General features: G+C 35.5%; 2 protein-coding genes across 4 annotated transcripts; one reads left to right on the top strand and one right to left on the bottom strand.

Moving 5' to 3' along the window:
• Positions 1–4,889: 4,889 nt before the first annotated feature.
• Positions 4,890–12,857, bottom strand: fbxo8 (F-box protein 8). Its single transcript, XM_077246679.1, has 6 exons — positions 12,592–12,857; positions 9,837–10,185; positions 9,471–9,597; positions 8,809–8,927; positions 8,398–8,594; positions 4,890–6,542 (listed from the first exon to the last, which is right to left on the bottom strand). Exons 2-6 carry the CDS (start codon positions 10,175–10,177, stop codon positions 6,355–6,357), a joined length of 972 nt encoding a protein of 323 aa, XP_077102794.1. The 5' UTR covers positions 10,178–10,185; positions 12,592–12,857; the 3' UTR covers positions 4,890–6,354.
• Positions 12,858–13,129: 272 nt separating this feature from the next.
• cep44 (centrosomal protein 44) lies at positions 13,130–21,646 on the top strand. 3 transcript variants are annotated; one of them, XM_077246676.1, is made up of 11 exons: positions 13,130–13,249; positions 13,446–13,536; positions 15,778–15,925; positions 17,448–17,594; positions 18,691–18,789; positions 18,885–19,049; positions 20,102–20,314; positions 20,737–20,797; positions 20,899–20,993; positions 21,328–21,362; positions 21,476–21,646. In XM_077246676.1, the coding sequence occupies exons 2-11, from the start codon at positions 13,448–13,450 to the stop codon at positions 21,522–21,524; spliced, it is 1,101 nt and encodes a 366-aa protein (XP_077102791.1). In that variant the 5' UTR covers positions 13,130–13,249; positions 13,446–13,447; the 3' UTR covers positions 21,525–21,646. The 3 variants fall into 3 exon arrangements, with proteins under 3 accessions (XP_077102791.1, XP_077102793.1, XP_077102792.1); XM_077246677.1 differs by lacking the exon at positions 13,130–13,249 and adding an exon at positions 13,262–13,380; XM_077246678.1 differs by lacking the exon at positions 17,448–17,594.
• The last annotated feature ends 4,900 nt before the right edge of the window (positions 21,647–26,546 follow it).

Here is a 26,546-nt window from a genome sequence, read left to right as displayed (position 1 = left end):
ACGAGATCCCAACAATCCACACGCGATGAGGTCATGCTGATCAAACATAGTAATCCGCTTTTCACGTTGTCCCCTTTACCATTTATTCAGATCATTTATTCAGATATGGAGAAGAACATCCAAAATACTTTTGCATTCTTTCTTTCTTTCTTTCTTTCTTTCTTTTTCCTTCTTTCTTTCTATTATTTATTCATATAGCCTATTCATTCATTCATTAAATCATTCATTCAGTCATTCATTCATTCATTCATTCATTCATTCATTCATTCATTCATTCATTCATTCATTCGTTCATTCATTCATTAATTCATATGGCTTGACAAAAACACGAGTTTATTGCAAATGAACTGTTGTTGTCTGGTTTACATGAGATTAACTATTGCATGTAAGTTTATTTCGTTGCCCATAAGGAGACCTGATAGAGTTGCAATATATATATATATATATATATATATATATATATATATATATATATATATATATATATATATATATATATATATATATATATTGTCTTTTGATATTTTGATTGTAACATCTATATTTTTAAGTTTGTACGAGTGTCTCCTGGTAAATTAAATAGCATTGGCTAAGTAAAAATAATACGGTCATTACACATTTTTCTATTTTAATGTTTTACAACATGCTGATGAAAAGCTTTTATAAGCCTAAACAATACAACTCAGATTGTAATACCAAATTATACTTTCTGTAATGATATTTTTAATTATCATTCTGTAGATCCTTTATATTTTTACCCAGAGAAACAGTAGCATATAGGCATACGAGTTATTTCGACTTAAATCACATTAAACTGACTTAAAAAAATTGTTGACTCCTGTAACTTATAAAAGAGTTGAACATTTCTTAACTTATTTTGATGAGATAAAGCAATGTAAAAACATATGTTGTCATTACCCAATGATAATATCCCCCCCCCCCCCCCCCCCTTTTTTTTACAGTATCTCTAGGAGGTTGCTCTAATGCTAAGAGAATGTGAATTAATTTGTGAACATAAACATTTTTATCGCCCTCCTTATCATGGACTGTATACGGTATTTCTTTGCAATTCCGAGCAAATAATGAGGCTATCAATTCAAATCCACAAAACAACGCGTAGCGGTTCAGTTAGTAGGGTTGAGTGGTTATAAGCCTACCAGCCTGTATAAGATGACATGCTACATGAATGTCTTCCATCGGCTCTGCGGTCTTGGAATAACTCTTTTCTTAATCCCACAAGTGTCAGACAGACGCAAACGTCAAGCGTCCTGTATGGCATGATTGTGACAGTGGACAGCCCCTGTCAAAGAGATACGGCCTCGTGCATAAACAATCCATAAAACAAACCTCTACGATAATATTTAAGATGGGTTTCAATAAGTCAACGTGATTGTGAAGGCCGTCTTGTCCGTGTCTCACATGAAAAGCTCACCTCAGACAGGTAAAGAAACAGCTCTCAGGAGCGTTTGATGCTCTTCGAATGTTTCTAGCACAAACTCACAGCTGTGGCACACCTGTGCCGTTGTGTGATGGCCGTTTATAGTGTGAATGACAGAAGACTATCCACGGACCTGAGACAGGCAACATGCTCAGCTCATTTGGGAAGCTCATATCCAACTGTTATCTTATGATGTGCGCTCATAAATAAAAAATATATATATTTTGATCAAAGGAACATGTTACATAGGCTACTCCTCTGAGAAACAGTCCTTGATAGTGCCTTTACAAAAAGTTGAATCAAGCATAGCTAGTAGGCCTTTAGGTCTGTCAAAAAAGCCTCATCCTAACCAAAACGTGAATTAGGGCTACTATGTTTTACTCATTTTCATCATTAGGCTATTTAAAAAGCGATCCATTTAAATGCGCAGTTTTAGGATTGACTACATTTTATATAGGGCTATGCAAATACTTTTGAGTATATATATATATATATATATATATATATATATATATATATATATATATATATATATTATTCGAAACATCGTATAGACTCTATAGAATGTTGGGTTGTTTTAACCCAGCTTTGGGTCAAATATGGACAAACCCAAACGTTGGGTTTACATTTAAAAATGTAACCCAACAGTTAGGTTTGTCCATATTTGACCCAAAATTATATATATAATTTTCATAGTTTCATATATAGGCCTACATATATATGAAACTATATATATATATATATATATATATATATATATATATATATATATATATATATATATATATATATAGGCCTAATCAATAGTCTATGATATTATAGACTTTTTTATTTATCTGGATAGCCTATATTTTAAGGTCTACTAGGCAGATATAGATGAGTCTGTTTAAGGTTCATTTAATGCGGAAACATTGCAAAGAGAAATGCTGCAGTTGCAGGCGCGTCCATCATCAGCACCACAGTTGATTGCAGACTGGTCTAAATTCCTGCATCCAAATGAGCACAACGAGGTATGTCATTTTAATAAGCTAAACGAGGGCAGGCCTGTATTAGATCCTTCCCGGTAGGATTTCGAGAAGTCACCCTGCTGGGTAAAAACCAAAAAAAAAAATAATACAAAAAAAAAAAAAACATACTCGAGCCTATACTGGTTTTAGCTGGTTTAAACTGGTCTCACGGCCTAATTTAACGTGGTTAACAAAACTAATTCAGCCTGGCTAAGCTGATGTTCAAATTGAAGTCGTCTAGCAGGTCTCCAGTCTGACGAGCTTAAAGTGCTTAAAAACCTTTGTAAAACCAGACTGCATGTTGGGAGACCATGCAACAAACCAGATTGCATTTCAGCACAGGAAAAATAAATTAATCGCATTGTCTCAACGATGACACATGACCAAGGAAGCCAATCAACCCAAATCATCACTCACTCAGAAATTCTTGATTATTTAGTAGGCTACAGAAACCTATTGCGTTTGAGGCGGTGGTCGGGTGATGCAGGGGGGTGGTTTGCAGGAAACAATTATAGAAACAGGGGGAGCCCCGTCCTCAAGCATATAGAGTCTGGGTTATACCCGCATTATAAAGAAGGACACCGAGGACCAGTCTAAACAACCTGCCGTCATCAGCTATACCTCCACATCCATAGGCTATTTCTATTATTTACGTAGGACTATTTCAAAACTCACATATGTGTGAGATCATAAAGACTGCATTTGGCTTTTCAAATCAAATTAATTTATTCGAAACAAATTTAGTTGATATCCAGGGTAAATCAGGGCTTAAACCGAAAAAAGCACACACGCTCATTGTGACCCTGTCTCCATTGGATCTGCATCAATGGACCCTGTCTTTCAACACAGAAAATGTCAAATTTATCGATTTCAAAGACAGCAGATGTAGGGAACTCGCCTTTTCCAGGGCTCAGACAATAAACTTTAATATCAAACTAAAACCCAAAAAATCCAATTACTCAAGACATCTATAAAAGCGGGGAAACTTTGGTTAGGCAATTGTGGTTCTTTTTTTTGGGGGGGGGCATCATGACGTTTGGCATCTGCTTGGCATTCATGTCGACGAACGTTGCGTGAGAGTGTTAAAATACTCAGCACTTTCCCAGGAGAAGAATAGCCTATCCAAAATAATATTAAGAGAACATTCGTGATACATATATATATATATATAATTCTTCTTCATATTATTATTTTTTTTACAAGGCTATAATTGTCCCATATCTCCGTCAACAGAGAAGTGTCAAAATCACAAGGTCTTTGCATTTTCTCTGGGGTGTCAGATAGACCAGACGCAATTTCAGGCGTCAGAGAGGCTCGCGCTGTTGTTGAGTCAGTTGTATTGATGAAATGCAGAATAGCGAAGGCAAGGACTTCATCAATCATGCCAAATTATAGCCAAAACTCTGCCATTAGACCTGAGAAACGTAACGTCACCTCAGATAAACAACATTTTAACATGCCTTTGATAAATCCATGGGCAAAACAGAAAAAAGAAGTCTGTCCTGCTGCTAGGTATACTTGCACAAATAAGATACATTTGATTGAATAAAACTTTTATTGTTTTCACCACTGAACTGGTTGATGATATATTAGAGGTCGAGCAAAGTAATAAAATAAATCATATGCAGGCTAGTTTATTTTATTATAGAAGTATAAACCGAGGCCAGTTGTCACACTTTTTACATATTTGTTAGAGTAGCCTATAGGTTTATTTTTAAAGATAATTTATGGGTGCATATACTTAAACGTTTTGGCTACAAAAACAGCTATAGCTAGGCTACTGTTATTTTTTGTTCTCCTAATAGTAACAGCATTAGGCCTACATTTAAAACAACAACTCGCCCCAACTAAACAGCACAGAATTTTAGTTAAATCTACATTCATTATTGCTTCTTGCCTAATGTTTGTTAGTGTGTGTATATATTTTGAAAGTTTAATTTGGAGGATAAATTTCACAACAATTTTACTTTATATTTAGTGAGTTGCAAACTTTTGTTTGTGACAACTAGCCCCAGTCTACTGCATAATCCTCACGATCAGTTAGGCTGTATTCAATTTCAAGCAGAAATCTGCACTTCCATTTAAAGGTGAAGTCTCATTAAATCTTTTCATTTGCCCGCAACACATGAAAACGACTTTTCTTGCGATGTCTTTCTCATGCAGAATAATTTTGAAAGCATTAGGCTATACAAAGTATTTGAAACAATCGCATTTAACCGGCGTATAGTTTTCCAGGAAAAATTAATCTCATATTACTTTGAAATAGCTTGTTTTAATAAAAGTAGTCGCACAATTTATGTAAATTCCAATTTCCCAAAAAATCATTAACCCAATATAATTTTTTTTTGGTTTGCAATCAAAGAAAATGCCGTATTAAACAAATGCATTGCTTTTGAACTGCTAAGGAGTGGACGACACACATGCACACGTGACTATGCAACCAGTGACTTTCAAAGTTTTATTTTTTTGATACAATCTATAAGTACGTTAGTCCAGTGTTATCATTCTGAAATCTATACTAAACAAATTCGTTCTGAGTTAAGCAGATTTGTTCAAATAGAATAGCATTTTCTGGATAAATACCAAAAGAATGCTGAGCATAGTGTAACGAAATACAAAAAAGAAAGACAGCTGTAATCTGTTATTAAAATTACAGTTAATTCAGCACTGGATAACAATGGCCAGAATTAAGTAGCATTGTGACATGGTAAATATGCCAAAAAAAAAAGAGCAAACGAGAATGAAGTTTTTTTTAATTGAGGGAAAAACCACAACTCTTAGTTAAAATACTCCAAAATAAATTTTAATGTTTATAAATCTCTATACTTAAATATATACATTATGTGCAAATCAAATGTTCAACATTAAATTAAACTATGCAGAGCGTGTGAATAATAGTATCATTCCTTATTATTGTGTATATGTTGTTTAATATTTAATCCTCTCTATTGGCAACCAATTGTAGAAAATCTAAATAAAAGACAAATCTGAATAAAAGAAAGAAAAAAATACCCACATTTATGAACTGAGCAAATACTTAACCAAAAGACAAGATGTCCAATTATTATTTTTAGAAAAGTTTCTCTGGAGTACTCATGTTCAGATGATACATGATGATAGCTGATTTCATCTGATTGTATATTATGAATTATTTGCATGTATATAATTTATATAGGATTGGGAAATGGTCTAACATTAGTCTACAAGCAAAAAAAAAAAAAAAAAAAAGGAAAGAAAGAAAAAAAATTAGGAAAAAAGATGACCAAAAAAAAAACCTATGAAACATACGTGATAAAAATTCAGTGCAAACAATGTCTCACAGGGTTTTACTCTTCTCAAGGAAGATGAGACATATGTGACAATGCACAAACACAAAGCCTCCTAAAACACGAAAGTGCACATAGAGTTAAAATAAAATGCTTTTTTTAAATTTTCAATAGTTCTGCTATTTTAGCCTGTCAGTCCTTTGATATCACAGTGACTAGATTGAATGTCTTAGACTTGCCTGAATTTTGTAGATATGGCAAAAAAAGCTGACATTCATTTGATATAAAGAGAGGTTTTCAAATTAGAATGAGGAAGAAAATAGATGTTGTTGTAAATATGACGCAAGCCCCATTAAGTCTACATTCGGCTTTAACTGACTTCATAGCTTATCTCATATACCTTCATGTAGCTACATAGTTTTGCATGTTTAAGCGGTTTCTTGTAGGTAAACCTTGTCGCTACCATTGCTAGCCTGCTAACAACTGACTTGCTTCACTGATTCTTCACATTGTGGCCGTCCTCCACGTCTGTAATGCAGCACATCATATCTAGAGCTCATAGGACTTCATTTTAAAATGAGTTCTGACAGTGTTTCTTCCATGTTCAAGTGGAATCCTTCTGACGTGTCAAGCTCTGCCGTGCCTAGGCCGCCACGTGGCCGATCAGATAGATGTTGTCATAGAGGTGGCCTACAAAGTCCTCGCTGATGTTCTGAGCAGCCCGCCGTGTGTTTCGGATAAACTCCCTTTTGGACATCTTGTTCTTTACGTGAGGGCTGGTCAGATCGATGGAGAGAAGGATAAGGGAGTAGCACAGCACATACACAGCATCTGCAAAACCAGAAGAGAAAGCGAGAGAGAGAGAGAAGAGAGAGAGAGAGAGAGAGAGAGAGAGAGAGAGAGAGAGAGAGAGAGAGAGAGAGAGAGAGAGAGAGAGAAAGAGTGAGAGAGAGAGAGTGAGAGTGAGAGAGTGAGAGAGAGTGAGAGAGAGAGTGAGAGAGTGAGAGAGAGTGAGAGTGTGTGAGAGAGTGAGAGAGAGTGAGAGAGAGAGCGAGCGAGAGAGAGTGAGAGTGAGAGAGAGAGAGAGAAAGAGAGAGAGAGAGTGAGAGAGAGAGAGAGAGTGAGAGTGAGAGAGAGAGTGAGAGAGAGTGAGAGAGAGAGAGAGAGAGAGAGAGAGAGAGAGAGAGAGAAAGAGAGAGAGTGAGAGAGAGTGAGAGAGAGAGTGAGAGAGTGAGAGTGAGTGAGAGAGAGAGCGAGCGAGAGAGAGAGAGTTCATGTTTGTCATTTATCTTGTAAAGTTGTAATCCCTACCTCAAATAAAAATGTTTGCATTATGCAGAAACAGTATTATATTTCACAATATTACATTTTAACATAACTGTTTTTTTTTGTTTGAATTTATTTAAAAATGTAATTTAGTCCTGTGATGCAAAGCTGAATTTTTAGCATCATTACTCCAGTCTTTAGTGTCACATGATTCTTCAGAAAACATTCTACTATGCTGATTTGGTGCTCAATTAGTATCAATTATTATTGGTGCTGAATTACTAATAAGGGTTTATATTATTATCAATGTTGAAAACTGTTTTTGCTGCTTTATATTTTATTAATATTTTTGTGGAAACTGTGATGCATTTTTTTTCCCCCAAGATTCTTTGATGAATAGAAAAAATAAAACCCCAGCATTTATTTGAAATAGAAATCATTTGTAACATTATAGATGTCTTCACTGGCACTTGAATCAATTAAATTTATTGGTTAAATTAAAGTAATGATTTATATATTATTGTTTCGGTCACTGTTTCCACAAAATATTAATCGCACAACTGTTTTCAACATTAATAATTATAAAATATATTTATATATATATACTTTTTTGCAACAAATCATATTAGAATGATTTGTAAAGGATCATTACTCATGATTTCTCAAAGTCATCATGAAACTGAAGACTGCAGTAATGAAAATTCAGATTTGCCATTACAGGAATAGATTATATTTTATAATATATTCAAATGGAAACCGGTTATCTTTGTAAGAATATTTTACAATATTTCTGTTTTTACTGCATTTTTTTCATCAAATAACTGCATTAATTAATTAATTAATTAGTTCAAACTTTTGGCCGCAAATATATATAAATATATGTTGAAATGGAAACAATGCGAGAAGAGCACAACTCGGCTTGAACTCTGTCAGTAATTTATAATAAATCTTCCTGCTTGTACAGTAGCACACATGCACTACAAGTCACATGTTATTGCAGGCGGTAACTCTGATTGGTTGGACTCAACACAGAGTCCTTTTCTGCTAACACTTTAAGCCAGCGGGCTTAGCTCAGCTTTAAAAGCAAACGGCAGTGTTAGTACAAGGATTTCTCACATGTTGCTCTATACAAAGACAAGATCATGCAGATCTGCAACTAATAAAAGATGGTTGATTCAAATCAATACACGACAATAATCCTGCAAGTTGTGATTTGCATGTACCACAATTAGAACCAGTACTTCAACTTTAATTGTTGCCTATGGCAAAAATCTGTGAACGTCACTTGTGACATTCTGTACATGTCTGACACAGAGCAAAGCAAACCACCGTGATCTTGATGTCGCAATTACACATTAGATCACATCGTAGTATAAGTGCCGTTCTGGCATCTGTAATGACTGTGCTGTAGTTCACTTACCAGGACTTAAGCCCACTTCCCGGACCAAAGTGGGGTTGCAGGCACAGAAACGATGAGAAAACTTAGTGATGAGGGTCTCCAGGTACTCGCCCCGCTCCTCCGGGGCATGAATGTGTCTGAAGAAGTCCCTCAGTGCATTAGGGAGGAATTGGTTTCTAAAATTATGAAGTGTGACCAACTCATCCAGGACATCTCGCCTGCAATCACAGGAAACTTAATCAACATTTTTAGGTATTATCAGTAGCAGAATATCATATACATTGAGACACACACACACACACACACACACACACACACACACACACACACACACACACACACACACACACATATATACAGTGCTTGGTATAAACTATAAAACTACATGTCCTATACAATAATAAAAAGGAATGAAAAAAATAGGAAACAAACCGTTCATCAAGATAATTCCGCAGCATCTTCCAGTTGAGCATTCTGGTATAGAATATAAACTTGGCAATTTCCTTCGGGTGGTCCAAAAGAATCCCTCTGAACATGAAGTAACTGATACCCTGAATGAAAGAACCCACAAAAAACAGGGTGTGGGGATTAAGGGAAAAAGTGAAGGAGGGGGCGATCTTTTTTACCAGACACCGCGGTTTAGTCCGGAGCAAGGCTATCGCATGTCCTTTAAGTGGACAGCTAAAGCTTTGCTAATCTAACCTAAGACACGAGCGAGGGGGAGTCAAGACATTCAAATGCATCTTTGAACAGAAATGATGTTTTAAGAGCAGTTTGCATGAGAGAAAAGCTATTCATTTCGTTTCAAGCCGGGTTGTGGTCTAAAAGCCTATGTCATGGACCATTATTCATTCTAGGTGAGCTTGTAAAAATAATATATTTAGTCTGCAGTATGAGCATTGCCGGGATATGTGGGAATTTACAGGGTGGAGGAGGAAACCGTCATATTAATCATAGCTGAGATTGGTCAGAATTGTGTTTCCAAAGCACACTGTGGTTATGATCATTTCTCTGTTCTTTGCCCGTTTAAACATTAAATGGCTTGGCCTCTAATTACAGAGACATTATTGTGGCGAAGTTTGCATTTTTTGTACCTCTTGCGGGTTGGCGTTGAACGTTAAACTTCCTTCATCTAATTCCATGTAGAGCTTTCTATAGGAAAATCCATATGGAAGCCTTCGATTGTATATGGAACAGTGACCCCAAGTGGACTTGCACAGGCTGGAGGGCAGACAAAGAAAAACAAAGCAGTTGAATAGGAGGAATGCTAAAATATAAAAACACACAATTAGTGGAAACATTTATTTATTTTATAATATTAGGAAATCTAAGAGCTGAAATAATGAAGACATCAAATCCATTGAAAGAAGCATTATCCTCCCTTATACGAGTTCTCCCTGAATTATTATTGAAAAAATACTGAGATGATATTTTATATGGAAGCTAAACGTATCACTGACCCCTGCCACAGGTACTCATCATTGCCCAAGTCCTGCCACACACAGGAGGCCAGGCACAGGTCGGTAGCATTCAGGTAGGAGAGGATGGTGATGCTGAGTTCGGGAGGCAGCATCTCAAGATCGATGAAGCCCTGCTCCTCTTTGCCCCTGCGGACGCGCAGCAGGTGACTGATGTCGGAGCCGGGGACCTGGCACTGTGGCGTACGGCGCTGCTGCAGCGGATCAGACAGTGGGGGACCCATTCTTCGGCCCTGCTCTCTCTCCTGCTGGAGGAAGCACTGTTCACTGTACTGCTGCTGCAGCTGCTGGTTCCTCACCACCCTCCACAGAACCTGACCCATCTGCAGATCTGAAAAAAATATTAAAAAAATGAATTTCATTGCAGCTTCATGCATTCAAATAGTACACTTGTATACAAGTTTGTGTAGGTTGAGAAAAAAAAATCCACTACACCAACTTTACATTACATGAAAAGCTAAATATTTAGCAGCCATTACTAAAGTCTTCAGTGTCACATGATCCTTCAGAAATCATTCTAATATTCTGATTTGGTGCTCAAGAAACACTTATTATTAGCATGTTGAAAACAGTTTTGCTGTTAAATGTTTTTTTTTGTGGAAACCATGATACACTACAATTTTAAAAGTTTAGGGCAAGTAAGATACAAATAAAAAGATATTAATACTTTTATTCAGCAAGGACACATTATATTGTTTGAAAGTGACAGTTAAAACATTTATAGTGTTACAAAATGTACTTCCATTTCATATCAATTCACTTTTTAAACTTTCTATCCTGAAAGAAAATGCATCACTGTTTAAGCAGCAAAAACGGGTTTCAACACTGATAATAAGAAACCATATAAAAGCACAATAATAATAATTGAGCACCAAATCAGCATATTATAATGATTTTTGAAGGATCATTTAACACTGAAGACTGAAGTAATAATGCTGAAAATTCAGCTTTGCCAGCACAGGAATAAATTACAGTTAAAATATATTTAAATAGAAAACAGTTATTTTAAATTGTAATCATATTTTTCCAATATTGCTATTTTTACTCTATTTTACATGACATAAATTCAGTCCTAGTTAGCATAAGAGAGAGAGAGAGAGAAAAACTCTTGATTATTTCAAACGTTTGATCAGTTGTGAAAATGAGTTTTTCAACAGTAAATTCCGGTTTGAAATTGAGTCAAGTTATGTCACCGAGTTCCTGCATTACTGCGGAGCTATAGACCTGTTAACTCTCTGTGACTATTAAAAAACTGAAGTATACAACACATGCAACAGATTTCGATAACAAAGAGTTCAGGTCTTAGATCAGTTTCTGTTTTTGATTTCATATACATTAGGCAAGAGAAGCTGATGTAATCTTACACAAGGTGCTTGTATTCCCTGTTTCACTGAGAGCTTTTGTAAATCATATAATCTCGTATTGTATTTATTTATTTATTATTTAAGGAAAGCGTTGTGTATTAAGCCTTTTATCTCTCTGCCTTCTGTTTCTACAAACTAAACCAGAGTAATCCAGAGGCCTCAAACTCTCAGCACATTATTTTTGATTTAGATCATTTCTGTTAGGTCCCCGAATCCTTGCATTATCCGACAGAGCAAAACAGCCCAAAGGAAACTGTTTTTAGTGCTAGTGTGCAGTAGTCCGCTGGGAAATAAAACCCCTGATGGCAGTTTTATCTCCACTGCAGTAGCACTAATCCTCTCTCTGAGATATGCATTAAGCCTTTTTATGTGGCCCTGTCTGACTCCCTCCAAGGGCCTTTCACTCTAAAACATATCTCAGTCTATGAGAAGCCTTGTTATTCTTGTATTTAATGGCCTCTTGAATGCTTTCGGGTCACTTTCTTTGTCGCATAGTCTCTATGACAGCTTTTTTCATATGATCTTGACATATTACTTATTCGGGACTGACGCAATGCTCCTTGGCATTCTGTAGGAGGAGCTTGGGAATTCTTAGACCTGCTTAAAACATGGAACGGAAATCTGAATAAGGTCAATGAACTCTTACAAGCAATTTCCCTCTGCTTTGCCTAAGGGCAGAAGCAGTTCTTAAATCATTACAAAAATGTGCGCTTATTGAAGTTATATAATGAACATCTTTTTTTTTTTTAAATGGTGGATTAGCTCATCTAACTCTTGTCTTTCTATTAAAAGTGAAAGTAAACAGGTCTGGCAACTACATGCATGTTCTAATTGTGTACTATTGACAAAAAACATTTACAGTAAACCGATACTATACAAGATGGAAAGAACAGCTACAGGCCCACAAGAATATCACAAAAGCACCATTTACAGGATCTAAACATACATTTTAGGTCAATTGAAAAGTACTTAAAACGTAGTTTAACCCTGGCGTATTTTTCTGCCTTTATTTGCATAACTTAGTATCAGTAAGTTAGCCTTTCAGATTTCTGCCCGAACAAAGGAGAACTCATCTGACATATTATAGAAGTAAAACAATATATTAGTACAATATGTGAGACTGTGAATTATAAAAAAAAAATATTATTTAGTGTGATTACTAACATACAAATCGAGGTTTTCTACAGTTTGTATTTTTTTTAAGCTATGGGTCCTCTATCATGTTTGGCTGAAGCACAAAGTCCCGCCTTGCTCTAAAACAATTGGTTAGAATACCAATTTGACACATAAACTCGAACTCTGATTGGCTGTTGCGGAAAAACGCTTCTGTTTTTATTTTTGCAGCATCAATCGCTCTAAGGAGCGCCACCCACCTCTGTGAAATACTTCTACCGCCGCCGCGACGAAATGAGTTGCTAGTGATCTGCCAGTGTGTCACGGATGAAATCATCTCAGTCTTTTAACAAGAGCCCAGGACAGCCATCTTGACAGCTCCAACGCTGCTGATCGAGGTGAGACAGTCCTGTAACACTATCATTCATCAGTCCACTCGCTCCTCCTGTCTGTCTTTGCTGTCTCTCCGCCTCCTCGAACACTCTGGCCAGACTGACGTTTCTTGTTATTGGTGGAAGTGACGCAAATCGCTCAGAGTAAATATATCACAGGAACATACAGTTGCACTTTCGATCGAAAAGTTTTCTGTCATTTTCGTACGGCAATATAACATAAAATACAAAAATAAAATGAATAAACGAATGAAGTTAATAAAAATAAATAAATTAATAAATGCGTGAATTAATTAAAATACATGAGTAAATGAATAATTTCATGAAATTGCATTAACACATTTGTATGTGCTTATAAAAACATAAAAGAAGCAAGCTAAGACACGAATGTGTAGAAGTGAAACAAAGGATTGAACCGACGTCTCCTGGTGTATAGAAACCAATAACAACAATCCCGGACATTTCAGCGGCAAAAACAAAAGGGAGGAATTAGCAATAACTGTTTAACTATAAAATACAGCCATCGGTAAGACAGTTGTTACTGTTATACAAACGCAAATAAGTGCGAAATTTAATCAACTAGTGAAAAATATGTACTTGGAATAACACGCCACGTTCATTTACATTGTATGGTCAATGAATGGTAAATTGACATCGGTATGTATTTATACAGTACATATTAATAAATATGTAACTCCTAATGAAATCCTCTGACATTACAGTGATGGGCACTGGTGATTTGAAAGGATGTCTAAGAAAGCTGGAAGCCTCTCTCCGTTCTCTAAAGTATCCTAGAGAAGTGGACTATCAAAGGTATGACGAATTTTTAAACCAATAGTTGAATCAAATATTTTAATATATATATATAATGCAAGACTGGTTTAAACATGAATAAAATTCATGTATTAAAAAAAAAGTCATGAATACAATTCAGTTGCCAAATTATTCTGCACATGGAAATCAGGTGACCATTCTACATAAGATAATTTCCTAATTAATTTACATGTGGCTGATCATGCCTGTGTAAATAAAAAACTGGCAGTGAAAAAAAATGCATTATGTATGGTAGAGTGAGAATTTGATAAATATCCATTCTTGTACTGAATCCATGTTAGCACTTTATAAAATAAGATTAGGGTAGGGTTTATACTTTAAATATTATCTTTAAAGTCACCATGAAATCAAAATGTACAAGTCATATTTATTTCATCGAATATTGCAGTATTTATTATAAATGATTTATCTGTGCACATCATTATTATTATTATTATTTTAATGTATCTGTCCTCATAATCTTTAATCAAAATAACTTCCCCTTGCTTCTTCTCTTCTCTTCTCTTCTCTAATGACGTGTTTACTGGCACGAGGGTGGGACACCTATCACTTACTTGAGAACACAGCTATAGCAAGCCACAACCATCCAATCAATTCCCTATGGACAAAATCAAGTCCCACCCACATTGTTTACTTGTTTGAGAAGCTGCTTCATATACAATTGGGAAGGAAAGACTAGGCTATAGCAACTTTTGTTTTATGTTGACTTTAAGATTTTTTTTTTTGATTTTGTACATGCTACCCTTGTAGATATTGCTCTTTTTGTGTGTTGAATTTACATTTATGCATTTGGCAGACACTTTTATCCAAAGGACTTAAATTGTATTAAAGGAATACATTTGATCAGATAATGCATTTCATGGGAATCAAACCCATTACATTGGCGTTGCTAGCACCATGCTTTGCAGTTTGAGCTACAGGGATATTGCATGTCACGAATGTGGATGGGGTAAAAGGAAGGCCTAATTGTCCTATGATGGTTAGCATTATATGAAGGTTAACACTGTTATGAGCAAACATCAGGCCATTGACAATGAGTCCAGGCCTTTTATGTCTTTGATAGAGATTGAGAAAGAAGACTTAGCTAGCTGAGTGGCTTTGTGAATTAGTTGATCAGCTGTGTGGAAATAGAAAAAATAGTATTATATGGTTAGGTTAGAGCTGCACGATTAATCATTAAAAGATCACAATCTCGATTCAAACACCCACACAATCTCGTTCCTAAATGGCAATGATTCGCCTGTGTCTATTAAACCTTTGACAAAATCACACCGGAACATTCAAATCTGAGTTTGCGCTGCCGCTGACCCGGGGAGAGCAGTTGTCATGCATAGGTATGAAACAACTTCAAGAACAGTCTTTTTAACCACAGTTTTGTTATCTCTGTGTTATATTCAAATCATCACAGAAGTGGGATACAAGCTTATAGTTCGGATAAAAAAATGTCTGCGGTAATGTTAAAAGTGTATTTGTCATTGAATCATTCATTCAAGAGATTTGTTCAAAAACGCTGATTAAACGTCTTTGATGCTTAAAGTAGGTTTTTAGATATATTCCCCTGAACCTAAATCAAGTAAGTAAAGGGACCTCCTATAATAAAATCTGACCACACTGACATTCGATACAAAATCTCATTCACTTCCCGGCCTTTATGAATGCATAGCTCTTCTGAATTAATTTTTCACATGCAGTCAGCAGAGATGATATGCGGGATGTAATTCATTAGACATTAACGTCCCCCAATTCTACCCCCACTTTTTTGGCCTAGACTTTAAACATCTTGACTCACGTAAACATCCAAAAGGGGGGTCTGCCAGTGTTTCATGTCCCATATTTTGTTTTGAAGTTTGGAAAGTTGAAGACTTGTCCTGAGCCTCTCCAATGCTGAGCTATTTTGTAAACATGCTTTACAAAAACCAGCCCCGTTCCTCCACCAGGATCTCAAGCTGCACATCAGATGCTCAGTGAAGAGGTTTTGATGTGAGATGCATCAAACACAGCATTCTTCTCTGAAAGACAGATCCGTTTGGCTTCTACATGCTGGAGATGGTCCAGAAAAATGACTTAATTTGTCTCCAGCACGATACTCAAAATGGCTTGCAGACATGTTATAAAACTTTATTTGATTTAAAACATATATATGGTGTTGATTGTGTAACAAATTTTAATTGTTTGTTCGTACAAGTGCTTTATAATTTGATGTTGTGTTTTACTCTTCAGATTGGCTGTGGGAGATCCATCAGCGTGTCTTCCTATTGTGAGCTTTACCTTCACGTCCTTTTCCCCCTCACTCACAGAGCACCTGGTCGATTATGGTGTGGAATTAACCGGAATGAATGATTTACGATTTATTGAGAATGTTTACAAGGTGAATTGCATGAATGTAGCAGTAGCTTATTAAATATTATTTTTATGTAGCTTGTTATTGAATTGGATGAATATATTTTAAAGGGATAATTTATCAAATAAAATTCTGTTATTGCTAACTCTTCATTTCTTTTTCTGTGGAACATAAAAGAAAGATATTTTGAGAAATGTTTCTGTGTTCCTTTTTGTAATTTCTATGGAAGTCAGTGGTCACCAAAACTGGTTACCAACATTCTTCAAAATATCTTATTTTGCGTTCAACAGAAAAAATAAATAAAAAATGTATAGGTTTGAAACAACATGAGGGTGAGTAAATAATTAAATTTTTTGTGTGAATTATCCCTTTAAACTCTTGAGTTTAACAAATTGAGTCACAGTTCAGTTAAAAGGCTATTTAATACAGCACACATTGGTTTAGCAATTTTCATTTGAAATCAACAACAGATCTTTATTAGCATGCATGTTTGTGATATTGCAGCCCCTTTTAATTTGACTTTTATAAACGGTTTGCCGTTTCATTCAAGAGCTAGTGGTTTTGAGGAGGTGGTTGTTTTAAATGGATCCAAGTGGTCGGAGTTGCTTTGTTTCAGTTATGAGGACAGAAAGTTCATTTTTGAGGTAAAAAATGATAGAGTTTAGAGCTATGCCTGAACCCAGTCAATGATAATGTTTTTAACCTCGCCTTTAATGAGGTGGATTTTTTCTATGAAAAGCAATTTCACAAAGTTTTATGTTGCCTATAGCCATATTTACTGGCACTGTCCCTGATCTCAGAGGGTTTTAACCCCCCGAATCAGAAATGCAGGTCTCTTCCAGAGCTCTGTGATTCGGAGCATCTGTAGCCCCATTCTCCGCCATTCAGATGTTCTGGCAGCTCTTCTCCACCAAGTCTTGAGTAATTAAAATTCTCTTCTCACGTCTCTCTCCTGCAGTGAGTGAACAAAAAAGGAGGCTTGCCTTCATGTTGGTCCAAGTCATCTGATCTCAGATTAACTCAAAGCTGATTCTGTACGTTTAACCGTTGGACTGAAGAGCTGCTCTGTCTTTTGACGCTTCCTCCGGTTCATTGACCTTTCGTGCATTTCTAAAAGTTCTGGCCTTCGTCCCAGGATCATCTGCAGATTCAGACTGCAGCTCACGTGAAATGTTCTGGGGGGAATTAGTGGTCCCAGTATATTACCTTGAGGGCCTCGATGACATTTGCTAAAAATTAGAGTTGTTGAAACAGGAAAGTAGTGTTTAGCAGTTCTATAATATTTTTCCAGTCATCATTTTTCCCTTTGCGCTACAGGTCTTTGTTTACATCTGGCTTAGTCCTCCTGTGATTAGTCTTGGTGGCTCCTCTGGAGTTCCTCCTGTACCAGAAACTCTACAAATCAATTTTTTGTTTGTGATTTTAATCAACTGAGGGGATAATTTCCTTCCAAGTCCTTTAATATGTTAAACCCCTGAAGTTGTAATATTTATTTTAGCACTCTTTTTGTTGTATCTGCATTTTCATGGGAAAATCTCTTAAAATGTAGGTCTTGCGGGATGTTTTCAGCTATAAGCCGTCGTTGACCAAACAGCAGTTTCTTCAGTTTGGCTTTGCTGAGAGGAAAGTCACCATTCTCTGTGATATCATTGGCCTTATTCTCAACAAGCACAAAGAACTGACAAAAGAAAGCAAGGTATCTCAAAATTTTTTTTCTAATATAGCGATAAGCGAAATAGGTACCATTTCAGTTATCAGCCAATAGAGATTGTTTTATTTAAAGGGTTAGTTCACCCAAAAATGAAAAAAATTGTCTTTATTTACTCTCCCTTATGTCTTTCCAAACCCGTAAGACTTTTGTTCATCATCAGAACACAAATGAGACATTTTAAATGAAATCTGTATAGAAAGATTGTAATCCCGCTGTTGACAACTACCCCTTTGACCCTTCAAAAAGTTCATAAAGAGAAACTAATTCATACGAATTGAGTGGTTTAGTCAAAATTTTCTGAAAAGACTCGATAATTGTGTATGATGAACAGATTGAATTTATGCTTTTATTCATATTTAAACATTGTTGAGCGATCATAAATAGAAGCTCAACCGTAACTGATGAAAACAGTATCCTCATTAGTTCTTGCAGAAGCTCAAATGTGATGCGTTACACACGAGAATGAACCTCATTGGTTCTTGCACGTCAAGCAAGCATGTTACAGCTTCCGTTTACCACAACTGATGTGTGAGTTGATGAATGCTTATATGTGAATTAAAGCATACATTCAATCTGTTCATCATATAAAGTGATTATGTCTAAACCGCTCAATTCAAATATTTTCATTTGTGTTCTGAACTTGAACAACGGTCTTACAGGTTTGGGACAACATGAGGGTGAGTAAATGATGAGTAAATGATTTGGGTGAACTAACCCTTTAAATTCGATAATTAATTTTGCATTCTCATTTTCCCTTTTTTTACTTTTAAGTTTTTACATTTGCTGTCATCTGTCAAAGTTAATCTTTAAAAACACTAATATTAAATGATATTTTTAACATATTAAATAAAACTGTTAAATGTAATCTTTAGCACATCTCAAAATGATTATTTATTTTTTATGTTTACATAATGTTGTGATGCCTAAATTCACTTGTAGCATTTAAAGCGATTTTAGTTTTAATCTATTTCGAGAAAATATGATAGAATTTTTAATATCAGACATTTTTTACTGGTTATTGGCCATATTGTATTTATTTATGTTTATTATTTATATTTTAATATTTTAATTGAATTAACAGCATGTCAGTAAGCCAAAGAGAAGGCCTCAGTTGAAGAGCTGCATTAAAAATGAGATCCCTTCTCCTGAGAGTAACTCACTGGTGTTAAAAGCCCTGACAGTAAGTGGAAACATAATTGACAGTAAAATAAACATAATTGATTTGATGATGATGATAATAATTATTGTTATTATATCTGCTGCTTTCCCTCTTAGGTACCTCAGAAGCAGCCACTGGTAGAAAGGCATCTTGGCAGCAGCTCAGCACCAGCTCAGATCAGACGCTGCTCAGATGTGCAGCCACGGCAGGAAGAGGAAACAGAAAAGAGGGAGTTAGACAGTGAGGATCTCGAGGATTCGCCTCAACCTACAGATTCCAATGTGAGCGCACATCCTGCAACACATGTACACACAGGGAGGGGCATGAGTAATCATTATTTGAGAGCACATTATGCACCAACTGGTCAGTTTTAATGGTCGAAAGAAAGTACTATGTGAAACTTTTATCATAAGCAGTAGCAGTGTTATTTTCTCCTCAGCAGACCATGTTGTTAATAGAAAGACTTTTTTTTTAAAGAATATTTTGAAAATCTTGATGTTTTTCTTTTTCATATTGTTCATTTATTTATTTTTTCCAAACGGAAAATGTAGGTTGTTAATGTTAGATTTTTAAAACCATTATTGATGATAACAATATGGTGATTAAAACAAAATATACATTTAACATACACTAAAACTACAGTTCAGAAGTTTATGGTTGGAAATTACTTTTAATGTGTTTGAAATAAGTGTCTCATGCTAACCAATGCTGCATTTTTTGGATCAAAAATACAGTAAAAATTAATATTGTAAGCAGTATTGTGAAATATTAGTACAATTTAAAAATTATTTTCTTTCATAATAGATTCAAAATGTGATTTATTCCTGTAATGGCAAAGCTGAATTTTCAGCATCATTACTTCAGTTTTCCGTGTCACATGATCATTCAGAAATCATTCTAATATTCTGATGTGGTGCTCAAGAACATTTCTTATAATCAATGTTGAAAACAGTTGCTGCTTAATATTTTTGTTGAAACCTTTGTACATTTTTTTCAGGAATTTTTGATGAATAGAAAGTTCAATACAACAGCTTTTTCTTGGATCATTTTAAATGTCTTTACTGCCACTTTTGATAAATTAAATGTATCCTTGCTGAATAAAATCAATTTATTATATATTATTGTTATTATTATTATTTTTAAATCTTACTGACCACAAACCTTTCAACGGTAGTGTCCGTCATACACATTTTTTTGGGGTAATCATTTGGTCTTTTTTTGTGTTGTGGAACTAAACTAAAAATTACTCAAATTGCCAATTCCTAGTACATACAATCATCTGCAAAATTCTGAACTTGTTCAATCCACTGTAATGCACATGGGGTCTCTTTAGGATTGTGTGTTAGAGAGCCGGCTGAGGGGCGTGGAGGTAAGTCTTCTGGAGAGTGTTGGCAGACTGGAGCAGCGATTGGCCCTCATGGAACACAGGATCCATGCTCTGGAGAAAAGCTTGGCTGGCAAGATTATCATCGAGAGCAACCAGTGGGAGAATTTGGAGAGTCGCGTGCTGCTGCTGGAGACCAGGCTGGCACTGACCTCAGCGCAGGTAGGGGAGTTTAACATCTTTTTGGAAGTTAAATTTCAATTTATTTTGCAATTGTGGCATAATGCTGTTTTCTCCCAAAAGTCACTTTGATAATCAAAAAGCAGTGACAGTCAGCACAGATACGCACACTATAGCAAAGCTCTCAGGTTTCAGTTACGAAGTCGGAATATTCATATGGAAAATAATGTTGTTTTATGAAGACTGCAAACCACTTTAGAGGTCAGATTCCAGTCAACAGCAACTGATTTGTTCAGGAAAACAGAATTTTGTTGCAATTTAATATCCTTATATAACAGTTCCTGGGTGTATTATTTGTTTTGTGATTTGTTTTAAAATGGCATGTTGGCATAGCATCTCTTGAGAAGTAAGGAATATAAATATGTGTTATATGGTGCTCACAAAAGTTTTCTCTACTACTATAGGGTCTAACTTCACAAGATGGGGTCTTCAACTCAGGCAAGGTTGAATTTAAAGAGAATACAGGTAGTTCGTAATGTTTAAGCTTTTTTAATTTGAATAATTTAAATAAATGAAATATTCATGAAATCTCAAATATTTTTATTTTCCTTCTGTATCTGTTAAAGTATCTGCAAGTGGCTTTTCTACTGTGATTCAACCACCATCTGACATCAGTGATAATGGGCATCTTCTAGCCAGTTCTCCTCCAACAGCTACTCAGGTGACCATCCATCCATCCATCCATCCATCCATCCATCCATCCATCCATCCATCCATCCATCCATCCATCCATCCATCCATCCATCCATCCATCCATACATACATACATCCATACATACATCCATACATACATACATACATACATACATACATACATACATACATACATACATACATACATACATACATACATACATACATACATACATACATACATACATTCATCCATACATCCATACATACATTCATCCATTTTCTCATCTTATTTTCAAGAGAAATTTGTGTTGTATTTTGTGTTGTAAAAACTATTGTATATTTGTCTTCCAATTTCTTAGAATTTTAAAGAAAGGCTGGACAGAATAGTTTACATGTAAGTGTTGTTATTTTTATAAAACATAATAAATAGTTTAATATTCCGCTTGAAAAATGGTCACTTGGACAAAATTGCACATCAATACATTTTGTGTTCCTTTCCCATTTCAGGATGAAGGATACAGCTAACATTCTGCAAAATATAGAGCCGACAATGTGAATTTGATCTCAGTCCAAGTTTAAAAAAAAAAGTCATTACTTACTCACCCTCACATTGTTTTAAACCTGTGTGGTGTTTTTCAGTTTTCTGAGAAATAAGTAAATAAAATTAAGTTTATAAAATTATGTTTGCTTTGTTCTTACTATAAACCCACATAGTGATCAGAAGTGGTCAAACTCCAAAAAGGGGGAAAAAAGTATCATAATAACAGACCATGTGACTTGTGTGCTATATTTTTTCCTGACTTTCTGACAGACTTTGTGATCAACAGAACAACATTGTAATTCATTGGAAACCTTGCCCAACACTGTATCTTTCAAATCACATATGGCGCCTTCGCATCACATCTGGTTGGATGTCAATGACATCATCAGTCGTCATTGCTTCTTGTGTCTCATGATCAAGTGTTGCGAGTCTCACATGTGGCACCATATTTGATTGAAAGTTTGATTTGAGAAGTGAGATTTACACTGAAAAACACCTACATTTTTGTCTGTTCTTCATACAAAGTTTTTTTTTATTAAAATGATAGTATTTCTATATATTTTTTGTCCATTTTGGAGCTTGACCAACATGATCACTATGGAAAACGAGCTGTGTTAAGCGTTCCACTGAAAAAAAACAACAACATACAAGACTGGAATGAGTAAAGGGTGGTGAAAATATTCTTGTTCTTATTTGTCGGATGAACAATATTTCACCATATGCCATTATGTAGTTTATTTTTTTTTGACCTTATGCCTTCCAATTGATTCTACAGTGTCATTGACATGCAAATAAAGTGTCCTGTCCTCTAGATGTCACTGCTACCCATGTAAAACCTAATGGTAAATTAGTCTATGGCGCCCTCTGTGGTCAGTGTTTTACATTGCACTCTGTGAAAGCAACACCAGTCCATTGCCACACAACAGTTGTGCATTTACTTGAATATCAGGTAAAGTAAAGGTGTATAATGACTGGGTGATGTCTCTGTGCATTAATATTAATGGCATGTATTTGTTATTATATGATTCCTTCTTTAGCACATGCTCTGAAAAAGGGAAATAAAGTCTTGAATGTGTGACGGTTAATGTAGTTAAAGTAGACACGTTTGTGAACTGGCATGTGTTTCGGATGTGACTCTTTTGTGTGAGTTCGTCCAATGACCGATGAGGGAGTGTTTGTAGAACTTATTGAATGATTACTTTACCTGAGAGTCCATCTCTTGTACTGATCCAGGCAAATTTTCCTTTAACCTGGAGTTAATGGATGTATTTTTAAGAACAGTTTCTGTATTAATGTTTGGTAGTAATTTGAGCATGTTTCTGTGTTCAATTGACCTTTGGATGGTCTTTTGGTGTTGGGTGTCATTGCACAAGTTATCACATTCATCAGATTTCAGTTTGTGTTAAAAAAAACATGAAAGATCTGACTTTGACCTAGCGATGTCTCACAAAAATACATCAGAGGTCTGACTTGTTGGTCTCACAGGACAGCTTTACCCTTCTCATATTTCTGTACAAGGCAATGATGTAAAACTGTTTTTCATCAGTGGATTTTCTCTCTGACAACACATAGACAACACTGACCTATGGTCGTTCTTCTAGAGTTTCATTTCAGTGCCCTATATATACTGTGAAGACACAATGGGAATTGCTCTGTTGAGATCAATCGGACACAAAGCAGTCTTGGAGAGGAAAAGAAAGGTCAGATGACTGCTGTAATTATGTTGAAGGAGAGTGTGTGCTTGTGTTTGTGTGTTTAGTCAGCATGCCTGTGACTTTCTTTTGTGTATGTGTGTGTTTGTGTGTGTGTGTGTGTGTGTGTGTGTGTGTGTGTGTGTGTGTGTGTGTGTGTGTGTGTGTGTGTGTGTGTGTGTGTGTGTGTGTTGAATAGCAGTCAGATTTGGAAGAGATGCTCAGACAGATTCTTTGGGAACTGATGTGTGTCCAATGGACAGTTTTATCTGAAGGGTTTAATGCACAACGTCTCCACTAGCCACAATACAGGGTTTTGCTACTGTCTGCATTTTAACAAAACTGCTTTAATTTTTATTAATACTGAATAACTAGATTTTTTTTTTTTCAAAACCAAACATTTAACTTGGTAGACAGCAACATTTTAGAAGTTTTCTTTTCATTAGTATGAGCAAGCTTATATGTCATTGACCCATATACCAACTCTGCTATATAATATCCTAACCTGGGCCCCAGAAACCCCCTGTGGAATCAGACCTCTGGCAGGGGCCAGATGTGAATGGGAAAGACTTTTTTTTAACCTTTTCTCTGCTATCTCCTTGAGACTGCATGCGAGTTTCTCAGTAGCCACGGCGAGTATGTTTTTGTTTTTTTTGTTTGTTTTTTAAAATCAGTCTAACTAGAAACTGGATTTATAGAGTGAGAACTTTGGGAATACCGGTTACTTAAAAAAGTGGATTCTTTGAGCCACTTAAGCCTCGTTCAGACTGGCAGCTAAAATCCGATTTCTGTGCATCTGATTGGAATTCGATCATATTTAGCAAGTGTGAACGGCAAAAAAATCATGCAATTTTTAGGAATCCGTTTTGAGCTACAATCATGTGGTTGTCGCATTTCTGGAAATCCGCTTCAGACTGATTTTGCATGGTTTATGTCACTTTCTTAAGCTACGTCAGATGGTAACATTCAGAAAAACAAGGTTGAAAAGTTCCGATCAAGCAGAAAAATGCAATATAATGGAGACATGTTGAATTTTAAGACTGGCGGTGAGGATGACAACACAGAATAAAGCTGTAGATATCAGAGCCTGCTACATTTCTGCCGCTGACGATGTAATCATCCTGCGCGGTGACGTGGCTACACATTGCCATGTTTGTAAGCAAGACAAAATCTGCATTGCCAACCCCTCCAAGTTGCTGTTTTTGCCGTTTTTGCCGTATGCCTACACAACGTTATTGCCATAAAAAACAATGGAGATACTCCAGAAAACGAAAGAGCTCCACGGGACACACAAATCAGATCTGAACATCTGGATAGTAGGCAGATAGTGTGGAAAGCCAATAATTTAGTTATAATCGGAATTGGACTGACACTGTGAACATAGCCTTAGTAGCAAGTTACCTTTTGAGATATTTTGCTTTTAAACTGGCTAATCTATTTTTTGTCATTTTTTTTCTTTACATTTCAGAAAATCAATAGTGCCTTTTATTCAGAGAGTATCATTAAATTGATTAGAAGTAAAGGCATTTTTAATGTTACAAAATATTTATTTCAAATAATTGCTTTTCGTTTGAACTTTCTATTCATCAAAGAATAAAGTATCACAGTTTCCACAAAAATATTTGTTGCACAAAAACAACTTGACTTGTGTTTCCAACATTTATAATGATAAGAAATGTTTCCTGATCACCAAATCAGAATTTGAATGATTTCTGCAGGATAATTTGACACTAATGGCTGCTGGAAATTCAGCTTTGCCATCACAGGAATAAATTACATTTTTATATAGTAAAATAAAAAATAATTATTTTAAATTGTAATAATAATTTACAATATTAGTTTTTACAGTATTTTACATCAATAAATGGAGCCTTAATATACTTCTTTCAAAACAACTTTTGAATGGTATTGTACATTTACAGGAGGCTACATCAGGTGGTCTCATCCTATGAGAAGGAAAAATCATGCAATATGACCCAGAGCTTATTCTTAATTTAGTCAATGGCCTGGCCATGGAACTAAAAATTAATGGAACTTTTCTTATTTTATTAGGCTCATAAAATCTTCACTGAGGCTTCATTCAGAATGCATTTTGTTTGGTCTCAGCTTTAAAGCAAAAAATGATATTGGCATCAAATCAACCTCGAAATTATCCAATCTAAAGACAAAGCAATTAATCAAGCTAAATCAAATAAAATCTGTTTGCTTTGCTTTGCTTTTACTGTAACTGGAGAGTTTGGAGCTGGACCATGATGTAATGTGCAATGATATGAATAAGAAACAGACTAGACCAGGTCTGATGATTGCAATAATAATCCTGTTTGGGTCTTTATTTTAAAAAAAGGAATGAAAGATGAGAACAGGGATACATTCATAATGAATGTGCCATTAGGTTTGTTGATTGGCCATTGGGAGCACGGCTCTGTTGCTCTCCAGTGCTGCTGTAATCCCCTGCTCTCATTAATCATTGTCCTGAAAGAGGGGTGGGGGAGATGAGAGAAACTACTTGGTGAAGTGGGTGAGAGGGAACACTTTTTGCATTCCTCCTCTTTCTTAAAGCTTGTATGTTTATGCAAGCTCCCCTCATTCCATTCCACCAGCTTCGCCATTCCATATCCCTACACATAAGGTTCATTTTCACTCCTAATTAGCAGGACCTCATGCATGTCTATGAACTCTTTACCTTCCTGATTGGTTTGTCACGGGCATGCCGGCATCTGCACCTCTTGTGGAGCACAAGGCTAATTGAGCTAATCACTCAAGTTAATGAGAGCATTTTTAAAGGTTGGAGGGCATAAGTAAATGAGATGAAGAAAGTTAAATGAGAAAGAGACATAATTAGAATCACAGATGAGTTTACTTGACTTTCAGCCATATGAAGCTGAAATTAGTTTTTTAATACATTAAAAAGCTACCCAGCTTTTTTTAGCTAACATTCTGGCAAGGTTCTCTCAAAGTTATGAACAAAACATTCTTCTTGTTAATAGCACTTTTGTTTTAAATTATTAAAATGACTAGTTCTTGTTTCAGAATGTTTAGAGAACATTAAAAAAATTGCATTTTCAAAATTATAAAATGGAACACTCTCCTAATGTTTTCTATAACGTTCGCATAACCAGAAAAACATTTTTAAACATGGATGGTTTGAATGTTCAGAGAGCAGTCAGAAATAATGTTTTCAAAACTTAAGGGGAACATAAGCAAAGAACATTAGAACATATTTTGTTAGTTGAGTATTTAGTGAGACTTTAAAGTACAATATTTACAGATATAAAACTGTATAAAATTGTATGATCAATAAGTTGACAACATATGTTTTTACATTGCTTTAACTCAACAAAATAAG

Source organism: Siphateles boraxobius, unplaced genomic scaffold (genome assembly GCF_051911475.1).
Source record: "Siphateles boraxobius isolate OS27281-9 unplaced genomic scaffold, OSU_SipBor_1 29, whole genome shotgun sequence".
Lineage (NCBI taxonomy): Eukaryota > Metazoa > Chordata > Actinopteri > Cypriniformes > Leuciscidae > Siphateles > Siphateles boraxobius.
This window is presented reverse-complemented; position numbering and strand designations above follow the sequence as displayed.